The sequence below is a fragment of the Podarcis raffonei genome, chromosome 3, assembly GCF_027172205.1.
Source record: "Podarcis raffonei isolate rPodRaf1 chromosome 3, rPodRaf1.pri, whole genome shotgun sequence".
In the NCBI taxonomy this organism is placed as follows: domain Eukaryota; kingdom Metazoa; phylum Chordata; class Lepidosauria; order Squamata; family Lacertidae; genus Podarcis; species Podarcis raffonei.
Window position 1 is genome coordinate 121678411 of NC_070604.1, and position 19703 is coordinate 121698113.

The window sequence follows — 19703 nt, forward strand, 5'->3', positions numbered from 1 at the left end:
GTAGGTGCTTAGAATGTACTTCCCAATACATATCCTGTATCCGCCTGTTGCCCCAACACATTCCTCCTATGTTAATCATGCATAGGTAAAGGTAAAGGGACCCCTTAGCGTTAGGTCCAGTCGTGGCCGACTCTGGGGTTGCGGCGCTCATCTCACTTTATTGGTCGAGGCAGCCGGCGTACAGCTTCCGGGTCATGTGGCCAGCATGAGTAAGCCGCTTCTGGTGAACCAGAGCAGCACATGGAAATGCCGTTTACCTTCCTGCTGGAGTGGTACCTATTTATCTACTTGCACTTTGACGTGCTTTCGAACTGCTAGGTTGGCAGGAGCAGGGACCGAGCAACAGGAGCTCATCCCGTCGCAGGGATTCGAACCGCCGACCACCTGCGTCCCTTATTTAATCATATATAACCCACCCCTTTTCTGATGTAGCAATGATGTAGTGATGATGCTTAATGAACAGTATGCTGGGATAGATAGAAACTTTTAAAAGTCCTTGTCACCCCATCCTTGGGGTTCAAAATTCCTCTTTGAACCTGTTGCGCAATAAACTTTGGTCTAAAGCTATTTGCTCTGGTTGGTGGCTGGACTCCTTCCTTTATTCCGCAGGGACCCGCGGGCTCTGCCCGACCAGCTGGGTGGCTGAGCAGCCATGCACTTAGATTTTCCCGTAACACTTCCAACTCTTTGGTTCATACTAAACAAGTGCTCTTCCATTGAGCTGGCAGCCGTTCCATGGCAATATCATGGCTTGCTGCCTTCTAAAGCCAAAATCCAGCCCTGTTGTTACCAATGGTGAGAACGGCATGTTCCTTCTTTGCTTCCTAAGCGTTGGGCCTCCTTTTTCCTCTTTTAAACCAGATCTCTAACTCTCTCTCTCTCTTGGTCAGTCATTAGCATTCCACAGAAGTTAAGTAAATTGAAAACACACACACTGCCACAGCACTGCGAAGGAAGGAAACTGCGCTCACAAGATACGCTTTCTGCTGACACGGTCCATCTGTCTAGCCTCCCCATGCACAGAGCTGGTCCTCTTGACTGGTAGATTGACTTGGGTTGAATCCATAACTGACCCACAGGGAATTCCAGAGAGATCGCTGGAGGAGATCTTAGGCAGACGACTCCCAGAGACGTTTTTAAATTGCCCATTGCATCGCTGACGTTGGAGGACAGCTGTCACTCTGATCCACTGCTGAAGTTCGCACTGTATTGCACCGGAGAGATCTCTGCCATGGTGAGTCGGAGACTTTTTGGTTCATATTATTGCTGCCCAGCATATTAAAAATAGGTGTTTTGTGTGAAGGGAGAGGTTGGAGGTGATCTGCTATCTATTACTGTCTTGAAGCGGCTTTCAAATTAGTAGTTGTCCAACCTGCATTCTGAGAAACCTTTAGTACCTGGAAAAGGGCAGGTGTGGCAAATGCTTTTCAATCTAACCTCCCCACAAGCAAATCAGAACAAATGTGCAATAATGTTGCCTAACCTCTCAGCAAAGCGTGTGACAAGCAAATTGGGATGGAAGCTCAACGGGCAGGTTGTCTGAAAGAGACCTCACAGCACTAATGCAGGTCGAAAATGCTACTCGGCATTTTCATTAAAAAGCAGGCTAGGGTTATTTAAAAAACAACAAAAACCTTACTTAATTGATTATCTGAGATTTAGTCAGTTAACTTATCTGTTAAAGGTACATTCATTGCACATGAGAAAAAAATAGCGGTGGTTCTAAAGAGGGGAAGCTAGATTCTTAAAAGACCGGCGGGGCAGGCACACAGGACCATAGGTCATAACACTGACTATTTCATCTGCATATGCAAATTAAGGAAAACATTTAGGGAAAATGTAATGGGGGGAAGGGTAAACAAAATCCAAAACATCTCCCAGTGTCATGGACCTCATCAGATTCAATCATCCTCCTTCTGCTATTTTCTTTCTTTCTCCAAGATTGGGTATCCAAGATTTTGCTGTGTGTATGTGAACAACTACAGAAACCAAAAACACGGAACGCGCTACACAAAACCAAAAGAGAATCGTATAATTCTATAGTTGGAAGGGACTCCAAGGGCCATCTAGTCCAGCCCCAAATAACTTGTGTGTGAGTTCTCAGGAGTGCCACAAACAATTTACTAAAAGCCCCAAAGTGTTTTTTTCTGAAATTCCTTCATTGGGGGGCATCTTGAAAGAGATAGACATACCAAAAGAAATGTGGACTTTATTTATGTATGCCACTACAGCAGCAAGGATATTGATTGCACAAAATTGGAAGACTGGAGAAATACCGACTAAAGAACAATGGCAAGAGAAATTGCAGAACTGGCAAAAATGACAGATAGACAACTGTGACTTTGAAAAAGAATGGGAACTATTTATATTATATTTGCAGAAGCAAAGAAGGTCAGTAGACTTGATGGCAGGATTTAAATAAACATTCACATTATTAGAAATTATTAATATTAGTAGTAGTAGTATTAGAAATTAGAAATTATTAGAAGTATTAGAAATTATTAGTATTAGAAAATGTTTAGAAAATAGTGAACTATTATGGTGTATTTACTTTTATTTTTAGGGTTTTAGGCTTGATGTTATGTTATTAACAACTTTTTCTGTTAGGAGATAGCAAAGTGGGTGAAAAGAGAAACAAACCAGAAGCGGAAGTTGGGGGAAGCCCTGGAGGGGAGGGAGGAATATATAATAAATGTTAAGAAATTGAGATGTATGCAATGAATGAAAAAGAAAAATGAATAAAATTTTAAAAAAGAAAAAAAGAGAGATATATACAAATAATAATCTTACAAGCAATTCAACAGTGACATAACACATACAAGGTGGCGCTGACACAAAAAACCCACACAAACCTTACTCAACAGAACAAAAGGTCATTATCCCTCCCCCAAATCTCTCCCCCCCCCGGACGTCTCTGTTTTCATCAGAGAAATGTCGGAGTGTATGGAGTTATCCGACACCCAAGCCATCGAAAGGCAACCCCTATATAGGAAAGGTTTTTTAAAAAATATTTTATTATGTTTTTATATGGGACGCAGGTGGCGCTGTGGGTTAAACCACAGAGCCTAGGACTTGCCGATTGGAAGGTTGGCGGTTCGAATCCCCGTGACGGGGTGAGCTCCCGTTGCTCGGTCCCTGCTCCTGCCAACCTAGCAGTTCGAAAGCACGTCAAAGTGCAAGTAGATAAATAGGTACCGCTCTGGCGGGAAGGTAAGCGGCGTTTCCGTGCGCTGTTCTGGTTCGCCAGAAGCGGCTTAGTCCTGCTGGCCACATGACCCGGAAGCTGTACGCCGGCTCCCTCGGCCAATAAAGCGAGATGAGCGCCGCAACCCCAGAGTTGATCACGACTGGACCTAATGGTCAGGGATCTAATGGTCAGGGGTCCCTTTACCTTTATATTTACCTTTATATTTGTTGGGGCAACTCAGTCAGATGGGCAGGGCATGGTTGTTGTTAATGTTATTATGGAATAGGACACCCCTGTTTTCATCCGAGAAATGTTGGAGGGTATGTAAGCATCTGCAGAAGATGAGAGAGAAAAGAGACTTCGAACGGGAAAGGGAAAGTCCAGGGAAATACGATGCTGTGTGGTTAAGAACTTGGTTATGTGAAAATAAATCCTTTGTGGGCCAGGCATTTGGTGGCCCTTTCAAAGCCAGGGCTGATCATATGTTTTTCCTCTTTCTTGTGCTTGTCTGAGATCATGTTTTTTCAGGCGTTTCCAAACTTGCTCTGAAAGGGATTCATTGTCTGGTGAATACCAGACCCTTAACGCCTGAAAAAGAACACAGAATCTCTGGAAAAATAAAAATTACCAAACCTTGTGATGTGGACAGTACAGCTCACGGCCGCCAGATGTGGTTACGGCAGCAACTCGCTTAAATGGCATTGTTCTTATTCTTATTGAAATTTGTTATTCGCCCTTCACCCTAGGGCCCCAGGGGAGGTTGCAACTAACATGCAACATTCATATTGAAATATAGCATGGCACAATATTAAAAACAGCCTAAAGCAGCTTAACATTGCGAGAATAAAGTTGGTCCTGGAAATTTGTCAAAAGCCAGGGTAAAGGTTGGATGGTGTCAACTCTTTACTGAACATCCATTCTGATTGGTTTTCAGGGAGTTTGTACAACATTGCGTCAAGCAATCATTTCCCCACATCTTCCATTGCCCCATAATTATCCTTCAGCATAATTAACATTCCGCTTAGTTACGCACAGCATGGAGAAAGCGAATAGAGAAATGTTTCTCTTCCTCTCTCATAACGCTAGAACCATGAAGCTGAATATTGGAAGAATCAAGACAGATGAAAGACCCTCCAAGGGCCCCTATTTGGGGGAGACAGTCCCGGATTTACAGAAGCATACCCTCCAACATTACTCTCATGAAAAGAGGGACGTTCTAAGGCAGTGATGGCCAAACTTGGCCCTCCAGCTGTTTTTGGACTACAACTCCCATGATCCCTAGCCAACAGGACCAGTGGTCAGGGAAGATGGGAACTGTAGGACAAAAACATCTGGAGGGCTAAGTTTGGCCATCACTGTGCTGGTCCCATGGGTTATCCGAGAAGCAAGGTCCAAGTCCGGTCCATGGTCAAAGGTGCAACATGGAGGCAGTCCGTAGTAGCTGAAGCTGGGTGTAGGGCAGGGAGCCGGGTGAAGTCAGCCTCAGCTTCCTCTGACAGGGCTGAGAGTGGAGCACCTGCAGGCAATGGGTCCTCCATCACCTCAGGAGCCAGAGCAGACTCAGCTGGCACCTGCACCTGAGGATTCAGCACAGGTGAGGACCCTTCAGGCTCATTCCCCAGCCACGGCTCAGCTGGTTCTGGAGTTGGGGAATCCTGTGCAGGCTGGGATCCCTCAGGTTCAGCATCCAAGTCCGAATCCCAGGCCATCACAATCACTGTTCTAAGGCAGGCTTCCTCAAACCCGGCCCTCCAGAAGTTTTGAGACTACAATTCCCATCAACCCTGAGCACTGGTCCTGCTAGCTAGGGATCATGGGAGTTGTAGTCCAAAAACAGCTGGAGGGCAAAGTAAGCCTGTTCTAAGGGAAAGCAGGACATTCCAGGTGTTACATATTCAGTGGTCTCCATTTGCCTGAGCTTGAGTCTGGACTAAGGATTCTGAGTTCCTGTGTTCTGATTTGATACGTGATGTCCAGTCACAGAATACTTCAGGAGTTGGGTCGCTGCCTTTGGCCCTTGAATTCTGAGTCGTGATTCGCAGTGGTGAACGGCCTGCCACAAAGCCACAACAAAGGCCACAATGGATTTACCTGAGGCCTGGTGTCGTTTGTAGAAGGCATGCCGGCAGGCAATCTCTGATGGCTGAGGAGTGAAGTGTCAGGAGTTCAGCCTACACTTGAGTAGGACCCTGGCAGAGACACACGCCCAACTGGCATGTTGTCTCCCTCCTGGTCGATCGTTCGGGAGCTTCATAAGCTTTCTTCAGCCCGAACATCACAGCGACCGATGCCAACAGACACCGTCACACTTAGGGATCCACAGAGTTTGCGCAACTTGCATGACAGACCTCAGCAACTCAGCATTTTGGCTAATCTACTTTATTTACATATAAACACCACATGGAGCACTGCAACATGGCTCCCTCTCTCTCCAGCATCAGACAGCAAAGAGGAAAAGAACAAAGGACAATAGTCCCACTTCACGGAACACAGTAACACAAACATCCTGTCTCCGTCACTTCCCAAAACATATACTGTCATGTGAAAGACAACAATCCCATGACTGCAATCACGGAGCAGGAATTCTAACATGAAGTAGGTATGCAGCTTTAGCATGATTGCATTGAACGTTGGTATCGCTCAGCTTGGCTGGGGCCACCAGAGCCTGGGCTACATTACTGACAGTGTAGCCCACTTCAGTTTGGGGTCAGTGACCCTATTGGCTGCGAGGAAGAACTCCAGCCGGGTGGCGTAGGAGTCCCATTTCTCTGGAACCATGGTGCCAAATTCCTTGATGTGGCCCCGGGTGGCCATGATGCCCTGCTGTGTGTGATCTGCCTTGTGGCTTCAGCCAGTGATTTCAGCTCAGCTGAGACGACAGTTCCCCAGCAGTGATTTCAGCTTGTGGAAGCTAGTCAGGGCTGCATACCTAGCCTAGCATCCCATCCTTGTCACCAGTGAATTGTAGGTTGGTTCCCACAAGGCAAGACACAGCAATAACAGCAAGAACCTTTCTTGAACTACATAACTGGGAAACAGGGACAAAGCAACTGCTTATATGTTGTTGTTGTTGTTGTTTAGTCGTTTAGTCATGTCTGACTCTTTGTGACCCCCTGGACCAGAGCACGCCAGGCACTCCTGTCTTCCACAGCCTCCCGCAGTTTGGTCAAACTCATATTAGTAGCTTCGAGAACACTGTCCCACCATCTCGTCCTCTGTCGTCCCCTTCTCCTTGGGCCCTCCATCTTTCCCAACATCAGGGTCTTTTCCAGGGAGTCTTTTCTCATGAGGTGGCCAAAGTCTTGGAGCCTCAGCTTCAGGATCTGTCCTTCCAGTGAGCACTCAGGGCTGATTTCCTTCAGAATGGAGAGGTTTGATCTTCTTGCAGTCCATGGGACTCTCAAGAGTCTCCTCCAGCACCAGAATTCAAAAGCATCCATTCTTCAGCCTTCTTGATGGTCCAGCTCTCACTTCCATACATCACTACTGGGAAAACCATAGCGTTAACTATACGGACCTTTGTCGGCAAGGTGATGTCTCTGCTTTTTAAGATGCTTTTTAATAGTTCAATAATGTATTTTTAAGTAGACAAATTTGACTATTAATTAAAATTAAATTATAATTATATTTAAAACTTCTCCGTCTTCTTATTTGATTGTGAATATGCTGACCGAGGCCCCCTTTGGAATCGGAGGCCTGGGCCAAGTGGCCCATATGGCCCCCCCCTCTGCCTGGGCCTGGTCACCAGTGAATTGTAGGTTGGTTCCCACAAGGCAAGACACAGCGATAACAGCAAGAACCTTTCTTGATCTACATAACTGGGAAACAGGGGGCAAAGCAACTGCTTATATATATTTCTGAAAGCCTGGGCCACTCCCACTCCCAACGTGATTGGCTGTCTAAACTTCCAAACCGCAAATCGCGAGTTCAAGGGCCAATGGCAGCGGCCCGAATCCTGAAACGTTCTGTGATTGGACAACATGTGTTGAATCAGAACACAGGAGCTCAAAATCCTTAATCCAGACTCAAGCTCAGGCAAACAGAGACCACTGAATAAATAACACTGGGATCAAATCAGAAACCAGTACGGCTTCTGTAAATCCAGAACTGTCCCTGGAGAATAGGGGCACTTGGAGGGTCTGAGAATCCACAACAAATGAAAGTCCACTGTTGTTCCCTGCTCCTGTTCTTAACTAAGGCTGGGTCATTCATGCCCCACAAGAAGAAGGGGCAGAACAGAGTGTGGTCCCCTCCAGGGAGTTGGGACGGCAATTCAGCACAGTTCCTGACTCCTTAATTCACATTCCCGCTGACTGCGATTCAAAGGAAGTATCTAGAATTAGAAGTCTGTTTGGATGCCATCTGGCAGCCACGCAGGTTCTCTGGAAAAGGCAAGGCTGTGACTTGCAGGGAAACAAAAAGGCCTGCCTTTGTAGTGCGCACTTAATAGGCAGCTGGTTTGGATCATGCAAGGGAGGGAATCAGAAATGAATCGGGAGAGAGCAGTCGGCGGGCTTCGCACAGCTACGAAATCCAAAATGCTGAAAGCTTTGCTCAGGGAAACAGGCACCCTGGAATGCATCTGTGGGGTGAAGCATAAAGACCCCGGACAGAGAGGGGTCAGCTGTAAAACTCCGGGTAGGAACAGATTCCACTCATCCCTTTTGCAAAGTACCAGGAAGAACATGCAGACAAAAGGCGAGCCTGCTGGATCAGGCCAATGGCCCATCTGGTTCAGGATCCTGTTCGCACAATGGGTGGTTCACCCAGGCACCTGAACAGCTTCCTCCACCGCTGGGCAGATCCTCCAAGTGTCCCTATTTTCCAGGGACAGTCCCAGATCTACAGAAGCCATCCCAGTTTCTGATTTGAACCCAGAATGTCCCACTTTTCCTTAGGACATCCCTATTTTCATTGGAGAAATGTTGGAGGGTATGGAGTTATGCAACGCCCAAGCCAAGGAGGTAAGGAACTATACAACCTTTAGAAGACATTTGAAGGCAGCCCTGTATGGGGAAGGTTTTTTAAAAAATGTTTAATGTTTTATTATGTTTTTATATATGTTGGAAGCCATCCAGAGTGGCTGGGGCAACCCCAGTCAGATCAGTAGAGTATGATGATGATGATGATGGAGTAAAGGTAAAGGTAAAGGGACCCCTGACCATTAAGTCCAGTCGTGGCCGACTCTGGGGTTGCGGCACTCATCTCGCTTTATTGGCCGAGGGAGCCGGCGTACAGCTTCCAGGTCATGTGGCCAGCATGACTAAGCCGCTTCTGGCGAACCAGAGAAGCACGGAAACGCCGTTTACCTTCCCGCCGGAGCTGTACTTATTTATCTACTTGCACTTTGACGTGCTTTCGAACTGCTAGGTTGGCAGGAGCAGGGACCGAGCAATGGGAGCTCACCCCGTTGCAGGGATTCGAACCACCGACCTTCTGATCAGCAAGTCCTAGGCTCTGTGGTTTAACCCACAGCGCCACCCGCGTCCCGATGATGATGGAATAGGATGTTCCTATTTTCATCAGAGAAATGTTGAAGGGCATGTATGGGCAGGCAGTAGGCAATGGTCTTAGTTTAGCCCAGGGTGGTCCAACTCACGGCCCGAGGGCCGTATGTGGCCCCCAGTGCCTTTATAGGTGGCCCTCAGCAACTTTTGACGCCCCCTGCCCAGCCCTCACGCTGCTATCTCAATATTTTATTCAAGTTGGCACCCCTGGCAGTCAAATTAGATGATACTCGGCTCGATGGACCAATGGTCTTAGTTGTTATAAGGCATTCAGGTAGTTATAAGGCCAATTCCTATATTTTCCATGATCCTGCGAGTTTATAGTTTAACCTTTCTTTACCTGAGCCACTTTGGAATGGCTTTCTTCTGCCATGAAGGATGGTGCAGAGATACTCCCGTGCAGAGGCAGAGTGGAGTAGTGGTTAGAGTCTTGGTGTCGGACCAGGGCTTCAAATGGCCAGTCACAGCCTCTCAACCTGGCCTACCCCACAGGGTTGTATTGTGAGGATCAAATGGTGGGAGAACTGTGTTGGCCAACTTGAGTATCTTGGAGGAGAGATGAGAGATCAATGAAACAAACAAAAACAAACAAACAAACATTGCTTCCTTCCAACAGAGTCTGTCTCCATCTCTATCTGGCTTCATGGATTAATTAGAGCAGAACTTAATTTGGCCACCCAAACCTGCCTTTGAGTATTTTGCTGGAGAAAGCTTCTGGCAGCCAGGAGGGGCTCAGCAAGTTCTGCAGGAAGCAATGCCAAAAAAGACTCTACCCTAAAGGCCAGCCAGAGGGAGAGAGAGGGAACGAGAAACTCCTCCATTTCACTTGCAGGATATCGGATGCCTCTGGGGAAAATCCAGTGCGCTGGGTTCTGTCACTGAGCACCAAATGGAGTTGCTGGGAACCTTAAGAGCCTCAGAGGAGTCTGCAGGATCAGGTCAGGGGCCTATGGATGGCTGATCAGATGCTTGTGGGAAACTTGCAAACAGGATTTCAATGCAAGAGCACTCTCTGTGGTTTCCAACAGCTGCCATTCAGAAGCACGAATAAAACCATTTCCCCTATCCCTTATACCCAAGCCTAACCCTAACCATACCAAGAAAAAAATTCCTTCCAGTAGCACCTTAGAGACCAACTAAGTTTGTTCTTGGTATGAGCTTCCGTGTGCATGCATACTTCTTCAGATACACTGAAACAGAAGTCACCGGACCCTTATATATAGTGAGAGGGTTGTTGTTTTGTCGTTTAGTCGTGTCCGACTCTTCGTGACCCCCTGGACCAGAGCACGCCAGGCCCTCCTGTCTTCCACTGCCTCCCGCAGTTTGGTCAAACTCATGCTGGTAGCTTCGAGAACACTGTCCAACCATCTCGTCCTCTGTCATCCCCTTCTCCTTGCGTCCTCCATCTTTCCCAACATCAGGGTCTTCTCTTCTCATGAGGTGGCCAAAGTCTTGGAGCCTCAGCTTCAGGATCTGTCCTTCCAGTGAGCACTCAGGGCTGATTTCCTTCAGAATGGATAGGTTTGATCTTCTTGCAGTCCATGGGACTCTCAAGAGTCTCCTCCAACACCAAAATTCAAAAGCATCCATTCTTCGGCGATCAGCCTTCTTTATGGTCCAGCTCTCACTTCCATACATCACTACTGGGAAAACCAGAGCTTTAACTATACGGACCTTTGTCGGCAAGGTGATGTCTCTGCTTTTTGAGAGGGTGTGGAGGGGTATTACTCAGAAGGCGGGTGGGAATGGGTGATTGGCTGATAGGTGTGGTAAACCTGTTGACGCCTGTTAACGACTGCAATTGGTCTTACAGGAAAAAGCAAGGGGTGAGATGGTTAAAAAATAGCTTTATCATGTATAATGAGATAAGAATCCAAAGTCTCTATTCAGGCCAGGTCTCTCCATGGTTTTAAGTTTGGTAATGAGTTGCCATTCAGCAACTTCTCTTTCCAGTCTATTTCTGAAATTCTTTTGTAATAAGACAGCTACTTTGAGATCTTGTATAGAATGTCCTGGGAGATTGAAGGATTAAAGGCAGTAATTAAACACGTGAGAAGAGTTTGTTGGATCTGGCCAATGCCCCATCTAGTCCATCATCCTGTTCCGTCATTCTTTGTGTGCAAAAGTCCTCTGTCTTGCGGTTTCCAGCAAATGGTATTCAGAACCATAGAATGGTAGAGTTGGAAGGGAGCCCAAAGGTCATCAAGTCCAACCCCCTGGATTTCAGGAATCTCAGCTAAAGCATCCATGACAGATGGCCCTCCAGCCTCTGCTTACAAACCTTCAAGGAAGGAGAGTCCACAGAAGCATTGTTACCCCTGATTGGGGTAGCCTTCCCTGGGTTTGTCTAACCTTCTCAAAAAGCCGTCTCAGTTGGTATTCACCACTGCTTCCTGCAACAGGGAGTTCCATAGATTAACCGTGTGTTACATAAATAAGTGCCTCCTTTTGTGGGATGTTGGGTGCCTCTGGGGAGAATACCGAGTGCTGGGTTTTTCGGGACTGAACACCAGAAGGAAAGAGGGAGGGAAAAACCTTAGCAAGGCAGATCATTTTTGTGAGGCCCTTGGGCTGTGCAGGGCACAGGTGGGCAAGAGACAGCCGTGGCAGGTGGCCAGGTGGTTCTTGCCAGGGGACGGTTGCTGGTTGCCAACAGCAAAGCTGTGATGATTGCTTTCCTGGCAGGAAGGGAATCTGGACACAAATTATTGCAAGGGCGAGCTGAACGAAAAGGAGGTTGGTGATCCTAATTGCTAAAAACTGGGAAAAAGAAATTGTGCCAACAGAAAAGGAATGGCAAGACAAACTGTTAGAGTATATTGAACTGGCTAGATTGAGACTAGTAGAGATCACGCTAGACAAGAGTTTCAAAAAGCATGGGGGAAATGCAGAGAATACTTCGCAAAACAGTGCCCTAAAATACATACCTGGACTTGTTTCGATTAATGTCTGCAGGAGACTTTGTGGATATTTAAGTTCTAATTAGAAAAATCTTAATAACTATTCATAAAGGAAACAGCTTCTAAGAAGTAAATAAGGAGGCCAGATACAGGATAAAGGAAGTCTTTTATTTGGTTGTTTGTATTGTTGTATGTTATGCTTATTGTATGTTATGTTCACGTTTAATGAGGGTGGATTTCTGTATGGGGGGTGGGGGTTTATGTTATGTTGCAAATAAAATTTCCAATAAAAATTAAAAATTAAAAAAGAAAAGGATCTTTGTGATGGAGGTGAGGGGCTTTATTTGTGCCAATCAGCCTACAAGGTAGTAGCAGTTGTTGTTGTGTTAATTAAATTTATATACCACCCTATGCCCAGGGCAATTCACAACTACAATAGTTAGTTAGTTCGTTCGTTCGTTCGTTGCAGAATCTCTGTCCTGCCTTTTCATAAAAGGTAAAGGTACCCCTGCCTGTACGGGCCAGTCTTGCCAGACTCTGGGGTTGTGCGCCCATCTCACTCAAGAGGCTGGGGGCCAGCGCTGTCCGGAGACACTTCCGGGTCATGTGGCCAGTGTGACATCGCTGCTCTGGCGAGCCAGAGCCGCACACGGAAACACCGTTTACCTTCCCGCTAGAAAGCGGTACCTATTTATCTACTTGCACCCGGGGGTGCTTTCAAACTGCTAGGTTGGCAGGCGCTGGGATCGAGCAACGGGAGCGCACCCCGCTGCAGGGATTCGAACCGCCGACCTTTCGATCGGCAAGCCCTAGGCGCTGAGGCTTTTACCCACAGCGCCACCCGCGTTTTCACCACAGCGCCTTTTCATAGACTCATAGAATTGTAGAGCTGGCAGGAACCCCAGGGGTCATCTATTCCAACCCCCTGCAATGCGGGAATCTCAGCTAAAGTATCCATGACAGATGGCCATCTAACCTCTGCTTAAAAACCTCCAAGGGAGGAGAGTCTACAGCCTCCCAAGGAAGCCCGTTCCACTGTCGAACAGCTCTTGCTGTCAGAAAGTTTTTCTGTATGTTTAGTCGGAATCTCCTTTCTCGTAGCTTGAAGTCATTAGTTTGGGGTCCCAACCCCCTGGAACAGCAGAAAACAAACTTGCTCCATCTACCATGTGAAAGCCTTTCAGATACTTGAATTATTGGACCATCCGATCACCTCTCAGTCTCCTCTCCCCCAGGCTAAACACCCCAAACTCCCTTGACTGAGTTCTTCTCTCTTTTCCCACACTGGGAAAAGCACTGGGCTTGGAAAAACAGATCTGAATGTTAGGATATAGTTCCGTTCCACCTTAAAAGGAACAGGCATGACTGTTGTGTGTCACATGCCTGTTTACTTCCAGCACAGTCTGCTGGGAACTTCCGTTTGTATATTGCTTTTGCTAGTGCTGTTTTGCTTGGAGACAAAGGGAAGCAGACATGTTTTTCCTTTGTTCCTGAACTATGCTGAATAAAGACTGTAAATAATGCTTACACATGTCTCTGTCTGCCACTTCAGTTGTGAGGATCTATTCACTCTACTGATAAGAGCAGACACAGCTTCTAAACATATCTGAGGCTCATGCCGCTGATTGACGCTGTTCCAAGGGAGATAGGTGTTCGCCCGGCTGCCGGCCGGTGGCTGGAGCCAGCTGGGGGCCAGCCAAATGCCCCCATCTCCCCGGCAGCATCCCAGCACTGAATTCAGGTGTAACCACCCACACCCCATCTCTGAGAATAGTGACTCGCCTTTCCTTGTTTTCCAGGTCACAACAAGACCACTTGGGGTTTGGAGCCTGCTGCTAGGGCTGAGTCTTCTTATACCCGCTCAGAGCAAGGAAAAGGAATCACTGGGCAATGCCACGCTGAGACCAACCCCAGAAGATCGCAGAGATCAGTCCCCAAATCCAGACTTTTGTGACTTCACATTTCACATCCCCTGGTCTGGGAGCTCTTGCACGCAGATGACCCAGGCAACCGCCACGCAGGCCTCACAGGAAGAGCTGGACCATCTCAAGATCTTGTTGGAGGACCTTGGAGGCAATCTGAAGAGTCTTCAGGAGGCTGCAGCTCTGGAGGCCGGTCAGTCCAGGTACCAGGACATCGTTTCTCAAGCCCTTCCAGATGTGAGAGAGGCCAACGGGGAGTTCTATGAGATCCTTGGAAAGTTCCTGCAGGAGTTGGAGGAACACATCCATGCAGATGATCATCTGCATGCAGAGGACGAGAAAAAGAAGTAGGTGCTTCTTCATAACAAATGCTCTTTTTGCGGAGCTTAGCAATGGAGCACAGAGCTAGCTGCTTTGTACATCCTATATAATCCTCTGCAGGATTAGCGGGAGGGTGAGTGGAAAGGAAGGAGATCTCTTGTAAAACTGGAACCTTGGGTCAGCCAAGGAAGTAACTATTGGCAAAACCTATTGGTCTTTCACAACTTTCCGACTAGTTGCAGGACCTTAGCCGACCTAGCAGAGTACACGCAGAATCCATGGAAGCAATTGGTGACTTGGCATTAGACAGGATAAACGAAGCAAGAACCAGGAACTTGTAGTTAGGTATTTATTGTATACAGTGGACTATTTACAGGAATAGAGCACTGATCTTTTGCTAGCTCTCTCTGACACGACTCACAACTCCTACACTGACACACAGAACTCCTGAACTCCTGAACTACTGAACTAACACATTCCAGTTAGTAGGCCATTAATTATCACTCCCTTGAGACAGCTTGACCAATCAGGGAGCTGTCTCCATTCCTCTGTTATCACCAGGCAGACTTACTCCTTCAGATTGCCTTCTGGCTGCCTGCCAAACCTTAATTGACTCTGTGTGAGTAGCTGCACATACAGTTTCCCAACAGTAACCAGCAGGCAGAGGAAAGGAAAGCCTTCCTTCTCGGGCAGGGGACACATTGAATTCAGCTCCTACTTAAAGGCAAAGTTACCTGGTTTGCACTTTCTGAAATTATTATTATTATTATTATTATTTTATTTATTTATACCCTGCCCATCTGGGTGGCGCCCAACAGAATATTAAAAACACGATAAAACATCAAACATTAAGAACTTCCCGATACAGGGCTGCCTTCAGATGTCTTCTAAAAGTAAGATAGTTGTTTATTCTTTTGACATCTGATGGAAGGGCGTTCCACAGGGTGGGTGCCACTACCGAGAAGGCCCTCTGCCTGGTTCCCTGTAACTTGGCTTCTTGCAGCGAGGGAACTGCCAGAAGGCCCTCGGTGCTGGACCTCAGTGTCTGGGCTGAACGATGGGGGTGGAGACGCTCCTTCAGGTATACTGGGAAAAGGCCATTTAGGGCTTTCAAGGTCAGCACGAACACTTTGAATTGTGCTCAGAAACGTACTGCGAGCAAATGTAGGTCTTTCAGGACCGGTGTTATATGGTCTCCGCAGCTGCTCCCAGTCACCAGTCTAGCTGCCGCATTCTGGATTAGTTGCAGTTTCCGGGTCACCTCCAAAGATAGCCCCACGTAGAGCGCATTGCAGTAGTCCAAGCGGGAGATAACCAGAGCATGCACCACTCTGGTGAGACTGTCTGCAGGCGGGGAGGGTCTCATCCTGCGTACCAGATGGAGCTGGTAGACAGCTGCCCTGGACACAGACTTGAACTGTGCCTCTATGGACAGCCTGAAACATATGAAACAATATGCAGCCTTTGAAATCCACACTTTTCTAGAGCAAAGTGTGTACAGAAGTGAATATATTAATGAAAATAGCATACAGAAATGCAATATGTTGGGGAAATTATTTGCAGAAAAAAGGGGGGAGTGAAAACTGCATATAAATATAGGTCTATCAGGAGGAATTCGTACTGCAATGCTGCCAAATTTTGTGGAGGGCAGAACATAACCAGTGTGGCTCATAGCCACCCATAGTCCTCTCCTCCTCCATGAATTTGTCTAATCCTCTTTTAAAGCCGTCTAGGTCGGTAGCCGGGACGCGGGTGGCGCTGTGGGTAAAAGCCTCAGCGCCTAGGGCTTGCCGATCAGAAGGTCGGCGGTTCGAATCCCCGCGGCGGGGTGCGCTCCCGTTGCTCGGTCCCAGCGCCTGCCAACCTAGCAGTTCGAAAGCACCCCCAGGTGCAAGTAGATAAATAGGGACCGCTTACTGGCGGGAAGGTAAACGGCGTTTCCGTGTGCTGTGCTGGCTCGCCAGATGCAGCTTTGTCACGCTGGCCACGTGACCCGGAAGTGTCTCCGGACAGCGCTGGCCCCTGGCCTCTTAAGTGACATGGGCGCACAACCCCAGAGTCTGTCAAGACTGGCCCGTACGGGCAGGGGTACCTTTACCTTTACCTTTAGGTCGGTAGCCATCACTGTCTCCTGTGGGAGGGAGTACCACAGTTTAATAATAATAATAATAATAATAATAATAATAATAATAATAATAATAATTTATCTGGCTGGGCTTCCCCAGCCACTCGGGGCAGCTTCCAACAAAGTATTAAAATACAGTAACCTAGTAAACATTAAAAGCTTCCCTAAACAGGGCTGCTTCCAGATGTCTTCTAAATGTCTGGTAGTTGTTGTTCTCTTTGACATCTGGTGGGAGGGTGTTCCACAGGGCAGGAGCCACCACCAAGAAGGCCCTCTGTCTGGTTCCCTGTAACCTCACTTCTCACAATGAGGGAACCGCCAGAAGGCCCTCGGTGCTGGACCTCAGTGTCCGGGCTGAACAATGGCGGTGGAGACGCTCCTTCAGGTATACTGGACCGAGGCCATTTAGGGCTTTAAAGGTCAGCACCAATACTTTGAATTGTGCTCGGAAACGTACCGGGAGCCAATGCAGATCTGTCAAGACCAGTGTAAACTCTGTTCTGTGTGAATAAGGACTTTCTTTTGCCTGTCCTGAACCTCCCACCTTCACCTTCTCTGGACATCCATGAGTTCTAGTCTTATGAGAGAGGGAGAAAATCTTTCTCTCTTTCGGTTTTCTCCATGCCATGCCTCCTCTTGTAAACTTCTCCGGCAGGCTTTGCATTACGTGTTGCAAGGAGAGAAGCTTGTACATTCAGCCTGCAATGCTGAGAGACTGGGACCGGCTAAACGAGAGCAATTTCTTTATATATTTTTTTCTGCTGATTCTCAGGGGTTTCTCCTGGGGAATTTGCATTGCCCCGGCTCAATTTCACATCTGAGCTGGAATTTGGCCGGCGGTTATGCGGCTGTGTAACTCACTCAGCCACCAGCTCCCTGTGCAATGGATGCCATGTCCCAACAGGGGGGAGAGAGAAAGAAACTAAAATCTTGCTCCTCGGTCTCCATTACCTCCTGTCCTCATATTCCTGGCCCCCCACTCTCCTGCACACCCACTGTGCCCTTGAAAACACCCAAACCCCCCTCCCTGCTTAATAGCACCACAATAAAATGAATGGGAGGGACGCGGGTGGCGCTGTGGGTTAAACCACAGAGCCTAGGACTTGCCAATCGGAAGGTCGTCGGTTCGAATCCCCGCGACGGGGTGAGCTCTCGTTGCTCGGTCCCTGCTCCTGCCAACCTAGAAGTTGAAAGCACGTCAAAGTGCAAGTAGATAAATAGGTACCACTCCGGTGGGAAGGTAAACGGCATTTCCGTGCGCTGCTCTGGTTCGCCAGAAGCGGCTTAGTCCTGCTGGCCACATGACCCGGAAGCTGTATGCTGGCTCCCTCGACCAATAAAGCGAGATGAGCGCCGCAACCCCAGAGTCGGCCACGACTGGACCTAACGGTCAAGGGTCCCTTTACCTTTACTAAAATGAATGGGCATTAGACACAGGGGAGTCCAGAATTTAGTGATACACCATCTGCTTTACTTGCTGAATGCCGTGGGTTCAATTCTCAATGGCGTCTCCAGAGAGAACATCTACCCAGTGGCTTTAAAATTTCAGTGGCACCCTGTGCGATGCTAAAATTGTCCCCTCCACTGCCTCTTGCCTTCCGTTGTTCGCCATTATTGCAGCGCCCCTTGCGGCACCCTCTCAGCTCGGCGCGAGCCAAGTGTGGGTAATTGGTCCGCACTCCCCGAAATCTGATGCTGCCCTACTTGAAATTCTGGAGAGCTGCTGCTGGTCCGTGTGGACTTCTGAATTGCGGCAACGTTCAGGGTGGCAGGAGAGGATGTCTTGTTTATTACTGTCCTTCCTAACTTGTGCTAGCAAGTTCTTTTAGCAGAGTTACATTCCCGTGGCCAACTCTGGGGTTGCGGCGCTCATCTCGCTTTATTGGCCGAAGGAGCAGGCGTACAGCTTCCGGGTCATGTGGCCAGCATGACTAAGCCGCTTCTGGCGAACCAGAGCAGCGCACGGAAACGCCGTTTACCTTCCCGCCGGAGCGGTACCTATTTATCTACTTGCACTTTGATGTGCTTTCAAACTGCTGGGTTGTCAGGAGCAGGGACCGAGCAACGGGAGCTCACCCCGTCGCGGGGATTCAAACCTCCAACCTTAGAATAGTGTAGAATAACATTAAATACCAGCATATAAAAATTAAACAGAAATCTACTCTTAACAACTGCAAGAAATAAATAACAATTGCAAGAAATAAATAACAATTGCAATAAATAATCAATAAAAGAACGGCAAGCCACAGTGCATAAAATGTTGTTTTTTAGTCGTTTAGTCGTGTCCGACTCTTCGTGACCCCCTGGACCAGATCATGCCAGGCACTCCTGTCTTCCACTGCCTCCCACAATTTGGTCAAACTCATGCTGGTAGCTTTGAGAACACTGTCCCACCATCTCGTCCTCTGTCGTCCCCTTCTCCTTGTGCCCTCCATCTTTCCCCAACATCAGGGTCTTTTCCAGGGAGTCTTCTCTTCTCATGAGGTGGCAAAGGCTTAGAGCCTCAGCTTCAGGATCTGTCCTTCTAGTGAGCACTCAGGGCTGATTTCCTTCAGAATGGATCGGTTTGATCAGTCCATGGGACTCTCAAGAGTCTCCTCCTGCACCAGAATTCAAAAGCATCAATTCTTCGGTGATCAGCCTTCTTGATGGTCCTGCTCTCACTTCCATACTGGGAAAACCATAGCTTTTGCAAATTGAGAAGCAGAGACTGGAGGGTGGAGCAAGACAGGTGGAAAGAGGCCTAGCCTGATGAAGTCTCCCCCCCCCTTCCCTCACCAGCTTCCTTCTCCTCCTCTAGCGCAGCTAGACTGCTCCTCTTCGCCCCTGGTGCTGCTGCTAGGAGTCTGTTCCTCCGAATCTTCTTCCTGTTCATCACTTGCAGAGGGGGCTATGACACTGGAAAGCAGATCTGCGAGAATAGCACAGGGTCTTGTGTTTCCGATGATGATGATGATGATGATGATGATGATAATAATAATAATAATAATAATAATAATAATAATAATAATAATAATAATAATTTATTATTCATACCCCGCCCATGTGGCTGGGTTTCCCCAGCCACTCTGGGCGGCTTCCAACCAACTATTAAAAAGTATGATTGCTCATAAACGCCCACAACACCTTCCTCTTGTTTTTATCCCATTTTGGTAAAGAGGGTTTCCATATTTTCTCCCTCCTCTTCTGCGTAGGTTAAACGAACACTTGCGGGGGATGGACAGGATGCTGCTGGTGACCAGCCACCTGGCCGAGCAGCTGGACCAAGCATCCCAGGACCTTCTGGTCAAGATGACCAGCCTTTTGGAGAAACCAGCCACCCGAGTGGAAGGAAGCGCCCTGAAGACATCTTAACCGCGCATCCCGTTCTCTGTTCGCAGAAGCATTAAAAGAAAGCTCTCAGCATTCATTGTGGAATCGGTTCCAGTAATTTTTTATTTTTCCCCCGTGTGCACGTACATTCCTTATCTCGTGGGGACACTAGGTGGGTCACCTCTTGCTCAGAGAAGCCTCATCTTTTGCAGTTCTCGCGCACGCCTGCACAGTGCAGGAAAACCCCACACGACAAGCAGTAAAGGTAAAGGTAAAGGGACCCCTGACCATTAGGTCCAGTCGTGGCCAACTCTGGGGTTGCCGCTCTCATCTCGCTTTACTGGCCGAGGGAGCCGGCGTACAGCTTCCGGGTCATGTGGCCAGCATGACTAAGCCACTTCTGGCGAACCAGAGCAGCGTACAGAAACG

General features: G+C 47.9%; 2 protein-coding genes across 2 annotated transcripts in view; one reads left to right on the forward strand and one right to left on the reverse strand.

Annotated features, from left to right (window-relative positions):
* Positions 1-19703, reverse strand: part of PTK2B (protein tyrosine kinase 2 beta) — a 358085-nt gene that overhangs the window by 168800 nt on the left and 169582 nt on the right. The gene's annotated exons all lie outside the window — the stretch shown is intronic.
* LOC128411474 (uncharacterized) lies at positions 680-19379 on the forward strand. Its single transcript, XM_053383826.1, has 3 exons — positions 680-1234; positions 13394-13863; positions 19157-19379. The coding sequence occupies exons 1-3, from the start codon at positions 1232-1234 to the stop codon at positions 19314-19316; spliced, it is 633 nt and encodes a 210-aa protein (XP_053239801.1). The 5' UTR covers positions 680-1231; the 3' UTR covers positions 19317-19379.

Bases quoted from the DNA above. Each gene is read 5' to 3' on its own strand.
- LOC128411474 (XM_053383826.1), top strand. The intron at 13,864-19,156 runs GTAGGTGCTTCT...TCTTCTGCGTAG, and splicing joins GCAGAGGACGAGAAAAAGAA to GTTAAACGAACACTTGCGGG.